The 17,043-nt window shown below is 43.1% G+C and overlaps 1 protein-coding gene across 3 annotated transcripts in view; it reads left to right on the plus strand.

The window, feature by feature from the left end:
• Positions 1 to 12,886: 12,886 nt before the first annotated feature.
• Positions 12,887 to 17,043, plus strand: part of SMPX (small muscle protein X-linked) — a 61,819-nt gene continuing 57,662 nt past the window's right edge. Inside the window, exons 1-2 of one of the 3 annotated variants that reach the window (XM_081041672.1) lie at positions 12,887 to 13,299; positions 16,917 to 16,973. In XM_081041672.1, the coding sequence (XP_080897798.1) occupies positions 16,935 to 16,973 (39 nt within the window). In that variant the 5' untranslated portion in view covers positions 12,887 to 13,299; positions 16,917 to 16,934. Of the gene's footprint in view, positions 13,300 to 16,054; positions 16,237 to 16,916; positions 16,974 to 17,043 lie in introns of those variants that run through there. The other 2 variants (XR_013992887.1, XM_081041673.1) reach the window with 2 other exon arrangements.

Here is a 17,043-nt window from a genome sequence, read left to right on the forward strand (position 1 = left end):
TGTCATCTGGTAGGGTAACTCTGAGTGTGTTCCACCGTTTCTCAAAGGGTTCCCAGGAGGATGGAGCCTTCGTTGCCTGAAAAGGCAAATTGTTCACTACAGCACCCTTCATTGGATTTTATAAAAGTATTTCCATCTCACTCCCCCAGGCCCTTTTTCATGTTACTAGGAATCACTTCCCAAATCAACCACCTATACGCAAGTTCTTTCAGGGTCTGCTTTTAATACAGATGCCTGCCCTGAATCCCCAGAGAGATTAGGTTTCTCTACTTTGAGTGCATCCAGCCCTCTTTGCAGTAACTTTGTGTTTAATGTCAGTTTCCTTCATAGACCATGAACTCTATACAGACTAGATCTATGCTTCTCTTATTCAGTGCTGTCATTTCATGGTTTAGTGCAGTTTCTGGCACAATAGATGCTCAAAAAATATTTGTTGAAAGACTGAATAAATGAATGAATTTCAGCTGTTCTCTTCCTTTGAAATAGGAGCCTCTTTTATATGTCTCCCCTGCCTCCCACTTTGAGTGACTTAACAAGACAGTTGGGAGAACCTCCAGAAAGGGTGAGATGTCAGGCCATGTGGGACTTGATGGCAATGTTCCTAAGGTTAACATGGGGCCATTTTATCAGATTCTTCAGGCTTGGGATCAGGATCTTGGAATAGTAAATAGTCCAAGAACATTCACAATAGTATTGTTTAACAAAGCAGAGACTTGACGCCTACTAGTAAGAGGATTATCTCAAGACTCGAAGAAAACAGACAAGTTGGAAATAATGAGAGATTTTAGCAAAGGAAAAGGAAAATAACATCAGTGCATCATCTACTATGTGCCTAGCCCTATGCTTCATTTCCATGAGTTTACTTGGTGATCAGTATTATTATACCGTGTTTCCCCCAAAATAAGACCTACCCCGAAAATAAGCCCCAGTTAAGATCGCCAGCCAGATGGACACATTTAGTACATTATGATGATGTTCCAGAAGATGACATGACTGTATTTGAATAAATGTAGATTGTTGTACAGGAAAAAATAAGACATCCCCTGAAAATATGCACTAATGTGTCTTTTAGAGCAAAAATTAATATAAGACCCGGTCTTATTTTTGGAGAAACATGGTACCTACTTATTTTGCATATGAAGAAATTGAAATTCACAGAGGGAAATAGCAGAACCCAAATTTGAACCTTAATGCCCCCCCCCAAAGCTTATGGCATTTTCTGTTACAGCATGGGGCATCATAGACTGCGTAGATTTGGAGCAGGTCTGATGGTGGGGTGGCCGTTAGGCAAGAGTTTGGACATGATGCACTTTGGGTTCCTTACAATATTAGGAATGTCTTACTGCAGTGATTGCAGGTTCTCCATCTTGCCTCCTTTGTTTGCTCATCAGTTTCAGCTCAGAGGTAGCAGGCATTTCCCATCATTTACTTTCCTTCCATTGCTTCTTACTTGCTAAGGATATATCTAGTAGATATTGACTCTCAGGCATTTATTGTGTTTCATCTAAGAAGCTACTGGTTGGATGATACATGGTTATTTTATGTATCCCTAAGAAAGAAAAAGCACTTCTAAACATCATTTTAAGATGCCATAAGTTTTAACGTGTCAATTTCAAAGATATTAAAATGTAAAAAAAGTACATCTTAGAATCCATGAACTATTGCAAACTAAAATTCCCATGACCACAAATTCAGTTGTCCTCAAAACAGGAGCAATATTCCCGGCTACCCCATCTCTTTATCATCAACACACACTTAGTGGGTGTCTGCTATGGAGAAGGCTCTGGCTCAGATGTTTTGAAGGGAATACAAGATATCTGGAAGTAGAGCCATGGTTATAGCCATAGTTGAAGTAGTTTTAAAATATGGCGAGAAATTCCATGACACTCCTCCCATAGAGAGAGAGGTCATGTCACCTTCCTTTGAATCTGTGTGGGTTTGGAACTACTCTGGCCAACAGAGTACTGCAGGAGTGGAATGATGCTATGTGACTTTCAAGGATAAGCAGAAAAGGCCATGCACTTTCTGTTCTTTTTACTGGATCACTTGCTTTTAGAACCTGAATCTTCATGTAAGAAGCCAAATACCCTGAGGCCAGCATTCTGGAGAGGCCTCGTGTTGGCATTCTGGTGGACAACCAAACCGAGCCAGCCTTCTAGCTATCCCTGATGAAGGGTGCCAGACATGGGAGTGAAGCAGCCATCTTGGAAGTGGGTCCTCCAGCCCCACCTGGCTCCATTTCCAGAATGAGGGCAATAATCCCTTGTATAAATCAAATAATCCTAGGCTATGCATCAGTAATAAGCCCACATTTCTGTAGCTTTACATAGTAAATATTTATTTCTCATTCATGTCAGAGTCTGATGTGGGTCTGGTGACTCTTTTCCATCCTGTAGCTATGATGTCTAGGACTAATGGCTTCTAAGATTGCTACAGATATGAAAGAATCCCATCTGTAGCACTCTTAGAAAGATGTGGACCACATAGGATGATTTTAAGGGCCAGGTGTGGAATGGCTTACAGCAGTGCTTCTCAAACCTTCTGAGGACCACGTTTTTTTTTAAAAAATGTTAATCTGACTATCAGGTCAAGATGGGGGAATTCAGGTCAAGATGGTGGAGTGGGTAAATGCTGCAGTCACATCCTCTCACAACCACATTAAAATAACATTTAAACTACAGAACCACCACCATTGAGAACTGCCTGAAGTCTAGCTGAACAGAAGTCTTATAATTAAGGATATACAGAAGAAGCCACATTGAGACTGGTAGAGGGGTGGAGACGCTAAACAGGCTGGTCCCACACCCACATGTAGCAATTAAATATCGGGAGGGATATCTCGGCTGCAGAGCAAGGGGTCCCAGCCCTGCACCAGGCTCCCCAGCTCAGGGTTCCAGTACTAGAACGAGAAGTCCCCATAACTTCTGGCTTTGAAAACCAGCGGAGATTGTGGCTGAGTGAGAAGAGGGCAGCTGGAGTCCCAGTTGTTCCTCTCAAAGGGCCCACACACAGACTTACTTGCTGACGAACTCCCTTGCTCTGAGCACCAGCGCTGGGGCAGCAGTTTGAAAGATGCCGAAGAGATATAGGAAGGAACTGAAGGCTTCAGGGCAAGGGCTAGAGGGGCAGCTTTCTCCCAGACAAAAGTGCTGGAAGAATACTGTCCCGCAGGGGACCCTGCTCGCTGCGCCATTTGTCGTGCAGGGCGTCCGGCGGGGTCTCTGCTCCCGCTCCCCGCCCAAGAATGCAGGACACGGTAAGGCCAAAAAGGAACACCCATGGAGCCATAGATAGGGGAGTCAAACCAATATATTCTCGCTGGCGGCTGGGCTGGAGACACAGGAAGCAGGATCTACATAATCTGCCTAACAGCAGTCCGCGCTTGCCAGCCACCATCTTCTTGCTAGCCCCCATTCCCTTTCTGCTAGCGTAGCCACAGCCGTTATATTAGTGGCCAATGGCCTACGGGTTACAGGTGACGGCCAACTAGCCACAGCTGCTGGCCATCTGATCACAGTTGATGGCCATTTACTACCCGAGCCAGCACCTTTCTATGTGAGGCCGAGAGCCTGGAAACTGTTTTTTTGGGTTTTGTCCCCACAAATACATTGTTTCTTTGTTGAGCCCTGCCCCCTCCCTGAGTGCACACACAGGCAGCCGCAATATCTGAGTCTCCATCAGCCTAGCTAACTGATTCCCTGAAACCCTGCCCCATTCCATGCGCAGGGCCACCCAAGCTGCTTCCAGTGGCTTTTTCATATGAACAGCCTGTCTTGCTCATACTGCAGACTTTATAAAATCTCTGCAAGGTTCATGAATCCCAAACAAGCTGCATCTGGCCTTGGCGAGCCCCATACCTCTTGCTAAGCAGCCCCAAACCTGGTACTAGTGGCAGCTGGCCTCAGTTTGAGGCTTGGCCTCTCCCAGGCACCAAAAAGCCCAGCACAAGTAGTAACCATCTGCAGATCACTTTGTAGCTCATATTAGGTGGCCCTGGGCAGGGCACAGGCAGCAGCTGACCTTGACCAGTAAGAGAGCTCCTCCCAAGAAGCCCCATAACCAACACACCTGGTGGCCAGTTTCAGACCACACCACAGCACCACTCAATCACTTCCACAAATGACATAAAGGGCAGATTCAGCAGATACCAGAGCCCCGCTAAAGCAAATCCTGCCCCATAGGGGTTGCACAACAACCCCTCCACTGTAGTCACAGCCGGTCCTAACAGCCAATCAGCCTGATGTTCAATCCCTCCCATTGGCGTCACAACAGCAAACAAGGCTCACTACAACAGGAGGGCAGACATAGCTCACAAAAGGGACAAACCTGCAGCACCTGGCTCAGGTGACCAGACAGAGTGTACCACTGGGCCTCACAGGACTCCTAGTGCATAAGGCCACTCTACCAAGACTGGGAGACATAGTAGCCCTGCCTAATACATAGAAACAAACACAGGGAGGCAGCCAAAATGAGGAGACAAAGAAATATGTCCCAAATGAAAGACTAGAACAGAGCTCCAGAAAAAGAGCTAAACAAATGGAGACAAGCAATCTACCAGATGCAGAGTTCAAAACACTGGTTATAAGGATGCTCAATGATATCAGTGAGAACTTCAACAAGAAGCTAAGAAACATAAAATGGAGATAGAAAACATAAAAGAGAACTAGTCAGAAATGAAGAATACAATAACTGAAATGAAGGACACATTAGAGGAAATCAATAGTAGATTCAATGAAGCAGAGGATCAAATCAGTGATTTAGAAGACAAGGTAGCAGAAAACACCCAATCAGAACAGCAAAAAGAAAAAAAGAAAAAAAACGAGGATACTTTAAGAGACCTCCAGGACAACATCAAGCATACCAACATTTGCATCATAGGGGTACCAGAAGGAGAAGAGGGAGAGCAAGGAACTGAAAACCTGATTGAAGAAATAATGATGGGAAACTTCCCTAACCTGGTGAAGGAAATAAATATATAAGCCCAGGAAGTGCAGAGTCCCAAACAAGATCAACCCAGTGAGGCCCACAACAAGACACATCATAATTAAAATGCAAAAGTTTAAAGACAAAGAGAGAATCTTTAAAGCAGAAAGAAAAAAGCAGTTAGTTACTGTGGGGACAGAGCCCCAGAAAGCAGTTTCCAGGCTCTCAGCCTCACATAGAAAGGTTCTGGCTCAGGTAGTAAATAACCATTAACTGTGATTGGATGGCCAGCAGCTGTGGCTAGTTGGCCGTCAGCTGTAACCAGTGAGCCATTGGCCACTAATATAACTGCTGTGGCTACGCTAGCAGAAAAATGGGGGCTAGCAAGGAGATGGTGGCTGGGCCTGCAAGCAGAGCAGTGAGGGTTGTAGACAGTGTGGATCCAGCCTCCAGTGAGACTATAGTGCCGCTAGCGAGAATATAGCAGTATGAGTCCCCTATCTATGGCTCTGTGGGTGTTCCTTTTTGGCCTCACCATATCTTGCGTTCTTATGTGGGGAGCGGGAGCAGAGACCCCACCTGACACCCTGCAGGAGACCCTGCATGACAGTTACCTACAAGGGAACTTTTGTAAGACTGTCAGCTGATTTCTCAATAAAATCTTTGTAGGCCAGAAGTGATTGGCATGGAATTTTCAAAGTGATGAAAAGCAAGGATCTACAACCACGATTATTCTACTCAGCAAAGCTATCATGTAGAAAAAAAAAATCAAAGAACAGATAAAGAGCTTCCCAGACCAAAAACAGAAAAGAAAAAGAAAAGCTATCAAATATACGGTGATGGAAGGAGAACTGACTCTGGGAGGTGAACACACAATATGATACATAGATGATGTATTACAGAATTGTACACCTGAAACCTATATAACTTTACTAACAATTGTGACCCCAATGAACTTTAATTAAAAAAGAAAAGCTGGGCCGGCCTGGTGGCGCAGGCGGTTAGAGCTCCATGCTCCTAACTCCAAAGGCTGCTGGTTCGATTCCCACATGGGCCAGTGGGCTCTCAACAACCAAAAAAAAAAAAAAAAAAAAAAGAAAAGCTAAAGGAATTCACTACCACCAAACCAGTATTACAAGATATGTTACAGGGACTTTTATAATAATAAGAAAAAAATAAAAAATATGAAAAATAAAATGGCAATAATGACATATCTACCAACAGTTACTTTAAATGTAAATGAATTAAATGCTCCAATCAAAAGACATAGGATGGCTGAATGGATAAGAAAACAAGACCCTTACATATACTGCCTACACGAGACTCACTTCAGATCAAAAGACACACACAGACTGAAAGTAAAGGGAAGAAGAAAGACATTTCATGAAAATGGAAACAAAAAATTATAAGCTGGGATATCAATTCTTATATGAGACAAACAGACTTTAAAACAAAGGCTATAACTAGAGACAAAGAAGGACCCAGGAATTCCACTTCTGGGTATTTATCTGAAGAAACCCAAAACACTAACTCAAAAAGACATATGCCTCCATATGATCATAGCAGCATTATTTACAATAGCCAAGATATGGAAGTAACCTATATGTCCATCAATAGATGAATGGATAAAGAAGTAGTGGTACATATCTACAATAGAATATTGTATATATAAAAGAATGAAATCTTGCCATCTGAAGCAACATGGATGGACCTAAAGGGTATTATGCTAAGTGAAACAAGTCAGACAGAGAAAGACAAATGTCATATGATTTCACTATGTGGAATCTAAAAAACAAAATAAATGAAGAAACAAAGTAGAAACACATAGATACAGAGAACATTTTGATGGTTGCAGGATGGGAGAGGTTTTGTGGGCTGGGTGAAAAATGGGAAGGGATTAAGAAGTACACATTGATAGTTACAAACTAGTCACAGAGATGTAAAGTACAGCATAGGGAATATAGTCAATAATATTGTAATAACTATGTGTGGTGTCAGATGGGTACTAGACTTATTGGAGCGATCACTTTGTAAGTTATATAAATGTCTAATCACTATGTTGTACACCTGAAACTAACACAATATTGTTTGTCAACTGCAATTGAAAAACAAAAAAAAAAATATTTTAAAACGTTAATCTCTCACAGTCTAATACTTTTTTTAAAAAAGATTTTATTGGGGAAGGGGAACAGGACTTTATTGGGGAACAGTGTGTACTTCCAGGACTTTTTTTTCCAAGACAAGTTGTTGTCCTTTCAATCTTAGTTGTGGAGGGTGCTGTTCAGCTTCAAGTTGTTGTCCTTTCAGTCTTAGTTGTGGAGGGCGCAGCTCAGCTCCAGGTCCAGTTTCTGTTGCTAGTTGCAGGGGGCGCTGCCCACCATCCCTTGCAGGACTCGAGGAATTGAACTGACAACCTTGTGGTTGAGAGCCCACTGGCCCATGTGGGAATCGAACCGGCAGCCTTTGGAGTTAGAAGCACGGAGCTCTAACCACCTGAGCCACCGGGCCGACCCGAGTCTAATACTTTTAAAAAATGCAATAAAATGAATTACTGAAAAAAGGAAATTTGGTGACATCATAAACTGGCGGCATGAGGCGAGCCTCTGGAAATCTCCCCTGGAATTTACAACAAATTGAACAACTATAACTCCACAAAGGACCCTCTGCACAGCAGACAGGAAAGACGAAAAGGCGCACTACAGAAATAACCTAAAGGTGGGCGAATCGCGCGAGCAGGGAAGGAGGGAAGGGAGAAGTGCGGAGACTGAGCCGCGCGGGTGCAGGACACAGACCTAGCTCAGTGCTCCCAGGGCGCTGCATCCCGGAACTACCGCGGCTACGGGAGAGGAAAAAACTCAGACTACTAGGGCTCTGCTTACGGCCCACTGGGCTGAGGGGTCAGCATGTAACACAGCTGAACCCAACGCTCACGGCAGACCTCGGAGCAAAGACTGAGGGAAGAAGGCCGAAATCGGTGGTTTAAGCCCTCACTGCCGAGCAGAGAACGGAAGCCTTAGGCACGGAGACTAGCCGCCCTCTCCATACCTTCCCAGAGCGCACCCCGCCTCCACCTACCCGGTGCTAGAAGCGGAACAGTAGCAGTGTCAGATCAAAAGAACAGAATATTTGCTGTTCTGAGAACTGTGGACTGCAGACACAGATTCACAGCCCAACTAGTTCCGGCAAAGGGGAGGGAGCTGTGGAAGCGGGACAGGCTGTGGTGGTGGTCGCCGCCATTGCTCTGGGCCACCTCTCACAACTCACCCCGCGCATGTCCCCACCTATCTGGGCAGATCCCTGCAGGAGTAAACAGAACTGCTGAAACATACGGGCTCTGAATCAGGTGCAGAAAGCTTTGCAACTTCAAAAGCTCTCCGCATACCCACACGGATACTGCCCCCTGTGACCCAGGTGAACTAATAACAGAGGAGAAGCCCACCTTCCCTGTACTACAGGGCAACAATAATCAAAATAGCATGGTATTGGCAGAAAAACAGACACATAAACCAATGGAATAGAATTGAGAACCCAGAAATAAAACCACATAAATATGGACAGATAAGTTTTGACAAAGAAGCAAAAAACACGTAATGGAGAAAAGACAGCCTCTTCAACAAATGGTGCTGGCAGAATTGGAAAGCCACGTGCAAAAGAATGAAACTGGACTGCTATCTTTCACCATGTACCAAAATTAATTCAAAATGGATCAAAGACTTAAGCATAAGACCTGACACAATAAACTGCATAGAAGAAAACATAGGTACTAAACTTATGGACCTTGGGTTCAAGAGCATTTTATCAATTTGACTCCAAAGGCGATGGAAGTAAAAGTTTCAATAAATGAATGGGACTATATGAAACTTGACAGCTTCTGCACAGCAAAAGAAACCATCTACAAAATAAAGAGGCAACCAAGTGAATGGGATAAGATTTCTGCAAATAGTGCCTCAGATAAGGGGCTAATATCCAAAATATACAAGGAACTCATGAAACTCAACAACAAAAAAACAAACAACCCAATTGAAAAATGGGCAGAGGACCTGAAGAGACATTTTTCCAAAAAGGAGATACAAATGGCGAATAGACATATGGAAAAATGCTCAACATCACTAGTCATCAGAGAAATGCAAATAAAAACCACAATGAGATATCACCTCACCCCAGTCAGAATGGCTATCATCAGCAATACAAATAGTAACAAGTGTTGGAGAGGCTGTGGAGAAAAAGGAACCCTCATACACTGTTGGTGGGAATGCAGACTGGTGCAACCGCTATGGATGGCAGGGTGGAGGTTCCTCAAAAAATTACGAATAGAATTACCATATGACCCAGCAATCCCTCTCCTGGGTATCTACCCCAAAAAACCTGAAAACATCTATACATAAAGACAAGTGTGCTCCAATGTTCATTGCAGCTTTATTTACGGTGGCCAAGACATGGGAACAACCAAAATGTCCTTCGATAGATGAATGGATAAAGAAGTTGTGGTATATATACACAATGGAATACTATTCGGCGGTAAGAAAAGATGATATAGGAACATTTGTGACAACATGGATGGATCTTGAGATTATAATGCTAAGCAAAATAATTAAGACAGAAAATGTAGAGAACCATATGATTTCACTGATATGTGGTATATAAACCAAAAACAACAAAAGAACAAGGCAAACAAATGAGAAACAAAAACTCATAGACACAGACAATAGTTTAGTGGTTACCAGAGGGTAAGGGGGCAAGGGGTTAGTAGAGGAGGGTAAAGGGGATCAAATATATGGTGATGGAAGGAGGACTGACTCTGGGTGGTGAACACACATTGTGATTTATAGATGATGTAATACAGAATTGTACACCTGAAATCTATGTAACTTTCCTATCAATGGTCACCCCAATATACTTTAATTTAAAAAAAAGGAAATTTTGCTTACATGTAGTGGCAATGTCGAATAGCTATAAAAGTCCCTAATAAGTAGTTTGCAACTGGGCACTGGTGTATGGACCACACTTTGAGTAGCACTGGCTTACAGTAATTGGGCCCAAATCCTACTGGCCAGAACTTAGTCACATGGCCCAGATCCAATTGTGAGTGAACCTGAAAAATATAGTCTCCTGTGTGCCAGGAAGAGGAGACAGTGCACTGGACTCACAGCATTGCCTCTGTGACATGCTTTACATTAGGATTTTATTCCTTCTTCCTCTCTAGGAGGTCCCAGCTGTTTATAAGTTTATTGTCTCATTTATGTTTATAGATCTAGTTTAGTTAAAACAAACAAACAAACTTGCAGGGCAGGAGGGAAAGGAAACTGGAGAAACTGCCCTGCTTAGTGTGTGGTGCAATTGTGATTCTCCCATTTTACAGGTAGATACTGACGTTGGGTAAAATTCTAATTGGGGAAAATTTTTGTTTAAGGCCACAGAGGTCACAGTGATATTTCTGTAACATTCCAGATCTCTGGTGTATGTGCCAGGTGGCTACTGTTACTGCTTCAGATCGTGGGGGAGGGAGGACCCGCCCCCACCTACCATGTGTCACGGAAGAGACTAGAGTTACCTCATTTTTGAAAAAGAGTCAGGTTATAGAAGTGTCATGTGACAATGCAGGAAAATGTAATTCTAAATACATTTATAGGCTGCCAAAACCCTGCAAAAATATTCCATTTCAACACTCATTAGAAAGTGACTAATAAGAAACAAGTGCTCAACATTGCAATAATATAACATTGTAAGATTGTTTCAAATAAATTAGGCTATTTAGAAACAAGATGCCAATATCATTGAGAAGAACTTTGCTGAGGCCTGTGTGACATAATGGGCAGCTGTGTTGGGGCGGATAATGACTGAGCTCGGCCCAGATCCCCTCAGATCCCCTTTCCCTATTTGTTGTCTGCTCCTAGCTTCAATGGGCGTTTGCTTGCAACACCTTCTCTGTCTTGGAGGCCTGCCCTAGTGCTCTGCAGCACGACTTTCCAGCTGGTAAGGAAAGCCAGAAGCCCTGGGAATTTGTTCCCCGGGGCAACTCTTAACCAATGATGGACAGGTGCGGGAGTATGACAGCCCCACTCCTTTCCCTGGATTAGGACAACTTGATGGTGTAATTTATACTCCAGAGCTCGCCTGTGGGGTCAGGCAGAAGATACCTTCTGTGGGACTTGAAATTGCACCTTTGTTCCCCAGTTTTTTTCCAGGAAACACTCTCTTAATAAGTCACTTGTACACAAATCCTCATTTCAAGATCTGCTTCTGGGGGTACCCGACTGAAGACATGTGTTCTTTAGAACCAACACGCCAGCAAAGCAGTCATCACGTGGCTGGAAAGCCATCTCTGAGGCAGTGAGGTTTTCAACGCCGGCTGGACCCTCAACACTATTGAGTAGTACTTTCAGCTCTTCCCTGTTCTCCGCACCTGATTTCCCCTTCAAGACCCTTAGAAAGTTGAGGTGGGCTGTCAGGTGGCCTCCGTTCTTCCCATTCCTCCTCCTCCAACCACACAGACCCCCTTACATACTCAGCTCTTCTTGGGAAGATGCTTCTCCTGCCACCCCTCCCTGTTATTCTCTTCCTCAGGCTTTTGTGTGTTTTCATGTCACTTAACAGGATTTATAATCATCTTGTTTATGTGTTAGTTTTGTCTGCTACTCCCCACTGTAAGCTCTGAGGGCAGGAACAGGCTTATGTACTGTTTTCTTCCCAGTAACTGTGGGGATAGAACATTGCTGGCAGAAACTCAGGACATTTATGGGCTGACTACAGAGTAAAGGGTCAGAAATGGCTCATTATTGTTGTTCGTCCATTGAGTGATGTCACCTGTTGTCTGGTGAAGAGCTCTGAACACATAGAAGTAGCCAAACATCTGGGGAAATATTAAGGTGCTCATTATGTTTTCTTCCCCAGTGTATAAATAACTCGTTTTTGGTGCCATATGATCGTGAAGTGTGACGTCTAAAATGAATTTTAAAAACACACTTCTTTTAAACAGCACACGATTAGAACTTAATGGTGAACCCCAAACTGAGATGAACCACAATTACCCGCTGAGGCCCTACGCTACCAGAAAGTTGGTGTTTTTTTCTTTTGTTTTGTTTTTTTACACACCTGAAAACAGGTCAATTGCTTCCGTTTGGAATGCATTCAGCTGCAGGGAACAGAAACCTGACTTCAAGGGCTCATATGAATTGGAGCTTCTTTTCCTCACATAACAAACGAGAGGACTGGTTGGAGGGACTGGCAGAAGATGGTTCAGACGCTGACCGTGCAGTCAGGGACTCAGACATGCCGTCACTTTCATCCAGTGGATGAATTATAAGTGTGCACACTCTGTTTAATCCTTCTACCAAAGGGAAGTTCTATGTACAGATAATTTCAGAAACTGGAGAAGTAAAAAAAAAAAATAGTGTTAAAACTAAGGAGCCACAACACCTTCCCCCCCAAAAACAAGCCAAAAACCAAAATAATGAGCATGTGCTTTAGGATTTGGCAGTGTTCTGTTTAAAGAGTGTTTTGACTCATACCTGGTCCTGGCCTTTGTCATACTTAAAATCGATATTTCCTCTGTTTTGTTTTGTTCTTTTTTCTCCTGTGCTGGGGGGCGGGGGTGTCAAGGTCACAGCCACCAGCAGAGGCGGTAGAGCAGAGAGAGTAAGGACTCTGGGCCCTGGAACCACAGGAGTCAGTTGATCTGTGACCATTTTTGACCTATAAAAGGGGCAATGTCTTACAGTTCAACATAACATTCTAAATATTAGCATGTGGTGACCATTTATTGAGTGCTGATTATGAAAAAACTTTAACAGGTCTTAAGTGACTAAGCTAGGACTCACACTGATATCTGTATCCTCGCTGGGAAGCTCGGGGGCCACTCAGCCTCTCTCCTATTTTTATTGAACACTCTTCATCTTCTGGCCTCTAGGTAATAAAGCTAAAGATAGAAACTTTTCCTACTTTTCGAACTTCACTCTGCCCCCTCAGAATACGTGAGAAAATGCAGCCAGCAACTTCTGGAAGATTAGGAGGGTAGTAAGGTCTACCTTCCGGCTGACATCTGAGCCCTGCTTTCAGCACGGTCAAGCCTTTCAGAGGCAGCCAGTGTATGGCTTGTATCAAACGCTATATTTAGGAAGAACAACTGTGAGCTATGACAGGAATTCTCTTTAACACTTAGCCTTAAAGCGAGTTCCCCTCCAGCCCGGAGCCAGGAGCAGCTCTCAATCCTGGGTGAGGCGCCGAGCACTTGAGCTATTTCAGCCACATGCAAAGCATCGGAATTGAGATCGCAGCTCAGAGGACACCGGGCATCCCTTTCGCCTTCTGAGGAGCCTTGTATTCTAGCATCTGGCTGCCTGGGACTTGCCTTAGGCAGTAAACAAATACACAAAGCAGGTAAGCAGAAGGACCCAACTCGGGCAGCTGGGCTTTCAGAAGGAAATGTCCTTGATAACCTAACTTGAAGTGACTACTTATAACTTTGTAGGCTTGTAACCAGTGGGTGTAGTAGCTCCTTGTAAATTCACTGTTCATTAGTGATGTTGCTGCTTCTGTTTTATAAGATGTGCATGTGTGTGTGTGTGTGTGGGGGGGAGGTTGAAAGAATATTGAACTAAAAGTAGTTTGCATTGATAGTGATATTAAGAAAATTTCCGCAGTTCAGGTATGATGACTGTGACCCTGAATATTGTGTCATTTTGATTCTTATGGCCAGGGTTACAGTCAGTCAGTTGCAGACTGATTCGGGCTATAGCCTAGAAATTATCAAGAGAATTTTGGGCAGAGAAAAGCTGTAATGCTAGCTCTTTGGTTTACCTAAATGCAAAATATCGCCAGAGTTGTTACACAGTTCAAAACATCTCTCTCTTCTCCCTAAGTGCCAGGCTTGGCCTCAGTGACAAATTCTATCAATGTATATAGATCAATGAATACTGTAGGCCCATCTTTTCAAAAGCCCCACTTAAATGACAGTTTCCCCCGTACCCACCTAGGTAGAGGGCAACACTTCTGTCTCTGCTACATGGGGACACTGAGTGCCTCTTCCCTCTCGGCATATTTCAGGCAGAGTGAATAAGGAGTTAGTTCAGACAGCTGACATCTTTCTACACCCTTCTCAGGAATTATTTTTAGCTGCAAGACAGTACTTAATTCCTTTTGAGATTGAGCTTTAGCCAATTAATTGACCTTTAAAACGAACAAACAAAGCCCCTTCTCTGCAAATATTGATTTATTTTTCTCAGAATCCTCTCTTATTAAATTAGTGATATTAATGTTGATGAAATTTTAGTAAGTGAAAGAGTCTTATTTAGAAGTCAGATAGTAGGTGCTGCCCAATGGAAAACCAGCAGAGGTATATTGTACATGACTCAGCACACAGACCATTAAAGGTCCCCAGTGACTTGCAGAACTGCCAGAAAAACTCAACTGTGCTAACTGGCAAGCATTTCCATTATAGTATAGGCTTTGTAAATGTCAATCAATATATGCCTTGTCAAACTTTCCGTGTTTCCAAATTTTAGTCAGAACCAGGAGACAAAGTAATAGAGTGCTTTAAAGAGTACCTCTTTGGATGAAAAGCAGTGGCCCAGTGTGAGTGGAGTTGTGTATCTATCTAAGGCATAGCTTTCGCTTTTTGGTCCCCGGGACGAGGCATGCTGCTAAAGAAGGAAGGTGCATTCTACACTCTGCATCCCTAACGGAGGTGAGCGCAGGGTCAGGGAAACAGCCAGGGAACACGGTCTATTTTTATTCATCAGTGTGCTTTGCCCTGATTTCTCTGCGAATAATGAGGACAGCAGGAATGGCTGCAGAACTGATTTACACAAATGTTATCTAGCCTGTTTGCAAAGAATGAGAGCTGGGGTCTGACCAACTTTTGAGAGATGTCTCTATCGCAGATTGACATATATGTTCAGAAGGAATTCGTGTGCAAATGAGATTATACCAAATCTATACAGGAGACAAGGTCCAAGGAATATCCATCTGTTAGGCTTAGAGATCCACGAAATACAAAGCAATACAGTAGTCAGTACAAAAACAAAATCAGCCTAATTTTTAAAAAATTCAATGCAGTGTAAGTAACACATTCATTGCCTGATTTTTTCAACCTGTTTTTGTCATAACATAAAGAAATTCCCAATTCCCATGTTTCAAATCAATGTACAAGAAATTTTTAAAAGTTCCCAAGTGACATTAATTAAACGTTAGTTGTACGCACATAAGGAGTTCTACATGCTGAGATATTTAAAGTCCTGTGCAAATTATTGCTTTGCATGACTTCTAATGGCTTTTGAGGAATAGAAACATTAAGAATCCAATTTCCAACCTTTTCCCTTTGAAATTGAGCTGTGTTGTCCTGTATCCAAAAATTAAAAATCCTCCGTTGACTCTGACACCGCAAGAAAGACAGCAACCTATTTGAAACCTCATAGAGCAAAATGCATTCCTAATTGTTCAATTTGTTGTTGATTTTTAATTTTTTAACCATATTGAAAATAATTCTACCTAGACCCTTATGCACGGAGGCTATCCCTCTATATTACAAAAACATTCAGGTGAAACTTAAAAAAAAACATTCCATTGTTTTCATGTATGTGACTCCAAAGACTATATAGTTGTATACACTAATTATAGAGATTGAAAAAATTATGTAATTGTTTAACTTCTTATAATAGAGCCTAAGACTTTGAAGATCTCCCCCAAAATATAAGTTTTCAGAGTTCTGCGATTTTTTATCTCCAAAGTGTTGAGGGCATCACTACATCAATTCTCACTCTGTACTTCAAGCTGTAGATTAGTATACAGTGCTACTAAGAAGTCACTAGCTATGGGCAATGACAATAAAACAATACATATTTGCATCATACTTTATAGTTCACAAAGCATCTTATGTCATTTTGATTCTTTCCACAACCTGTGAAGCAGGTAACATTTAAGGAAGAGGAAATCGGCCTAGAGATGTTGAGTGACATAGTCCAGGTTACGCAGGACTTGTGGCAAATGCCAACACTGCTTTCTGTGTTCATTTCCTCCCCAGTCAGCATATACACTTATACCAATCAATATAGGAATGCCAGTCAACCCATTTTACAGTTTGGGTTTAAAAAGCAGCATGTTTTTAATTCACTGAGTATTTTACTTTTTCACTCAGTCCTGTTGACATTGAATAGACCAAGCTGCAACAACACTGATACAGAGCTAGGCTGTTCCCTGGCCTTCTGGCCCCAGTAAACTATGGTCACCACGTGCTAAGTCAGGTCTCCCAAGCTGAAAGAAAGCAAACGTCCTCTGGGAAGGAAGCACCGCTACAGCTTGGGGATCTGACATGGTCAGGTAAGTCCCATTTGCCTTCTGAGACTGTTTCAGTAAAAGAAAAAGAAGAGAGGTGAGGCTTGGCAGCTGCCTGCTTTATAGAGTCTGGGCTCTGGACACACCGTGGGGAGATGCGGCCTCGTTCCTTCTAGTGTCACCCAGGTCTCTGGGCAGAACAGACACATGCACAGTGAGCAGACAGCGTCGCAGTAGTAAGAATGAGGCACTGGCCATTTCTTTTGGGGTGCGCAATGGAGAGGAGGCACTCTCAATGAACTGACTGCGCAGCCCTGGCAACAACTAATTCAGATCAAAAGTTCAGTTTCAAGCGGAAAGCTTCCGAGGCTGAAACAAAGGTGTTTTATTCCCACAGCCTCTTTGCTTTGCGGCTCTTGGCAGGGGGGCAGGAGGGCAGGGAAGGAGATGATAGCGCCTTTCAAGTTTCTGACGGCCTATCATTAGCATCAGGGGCAAGGCATCTCAGCATTTCTCCTCCTGAATGATTTATCCGGGCTCTAGTGTTCCCTCTCCCTGAGGCATTAGGAAGGAGAGTCGCTAAGTAACTTCGGAAACTGAGACTGAAAGAATATATGGCCAGTGAAAGGGGTGACTGCCTAGTTGAATCATGAGTTAAGTTCTAATTTATCAAGACCGAGAATCTGAATGCCGCCACCTCTAACAGTTTCTTACTTGTTTTTTAGGGATAAGACCGCGTGAATATGTCGAAACAGCCTGTTTCCAATGTCAGAGCCATCCAGGTAAGTAGACATATTTGTATTTTAACATCAGCTCTGGGACTTCTAGCCTGTTTGCTTAATAAATCAGACC

Source organism: Rhinolophus hipposideros (assembly GCF_964194185.1).
Source record: "Rhinolophus hipposideros genome assembly, chromosome: X".
Taxonomy (NCBI): Eukaryota; Metazoa; Chordata; class Mammalia; order Chiroptera; family Rhinolophidae; genus Rhinolophus; species Rhinolophus hipposideros.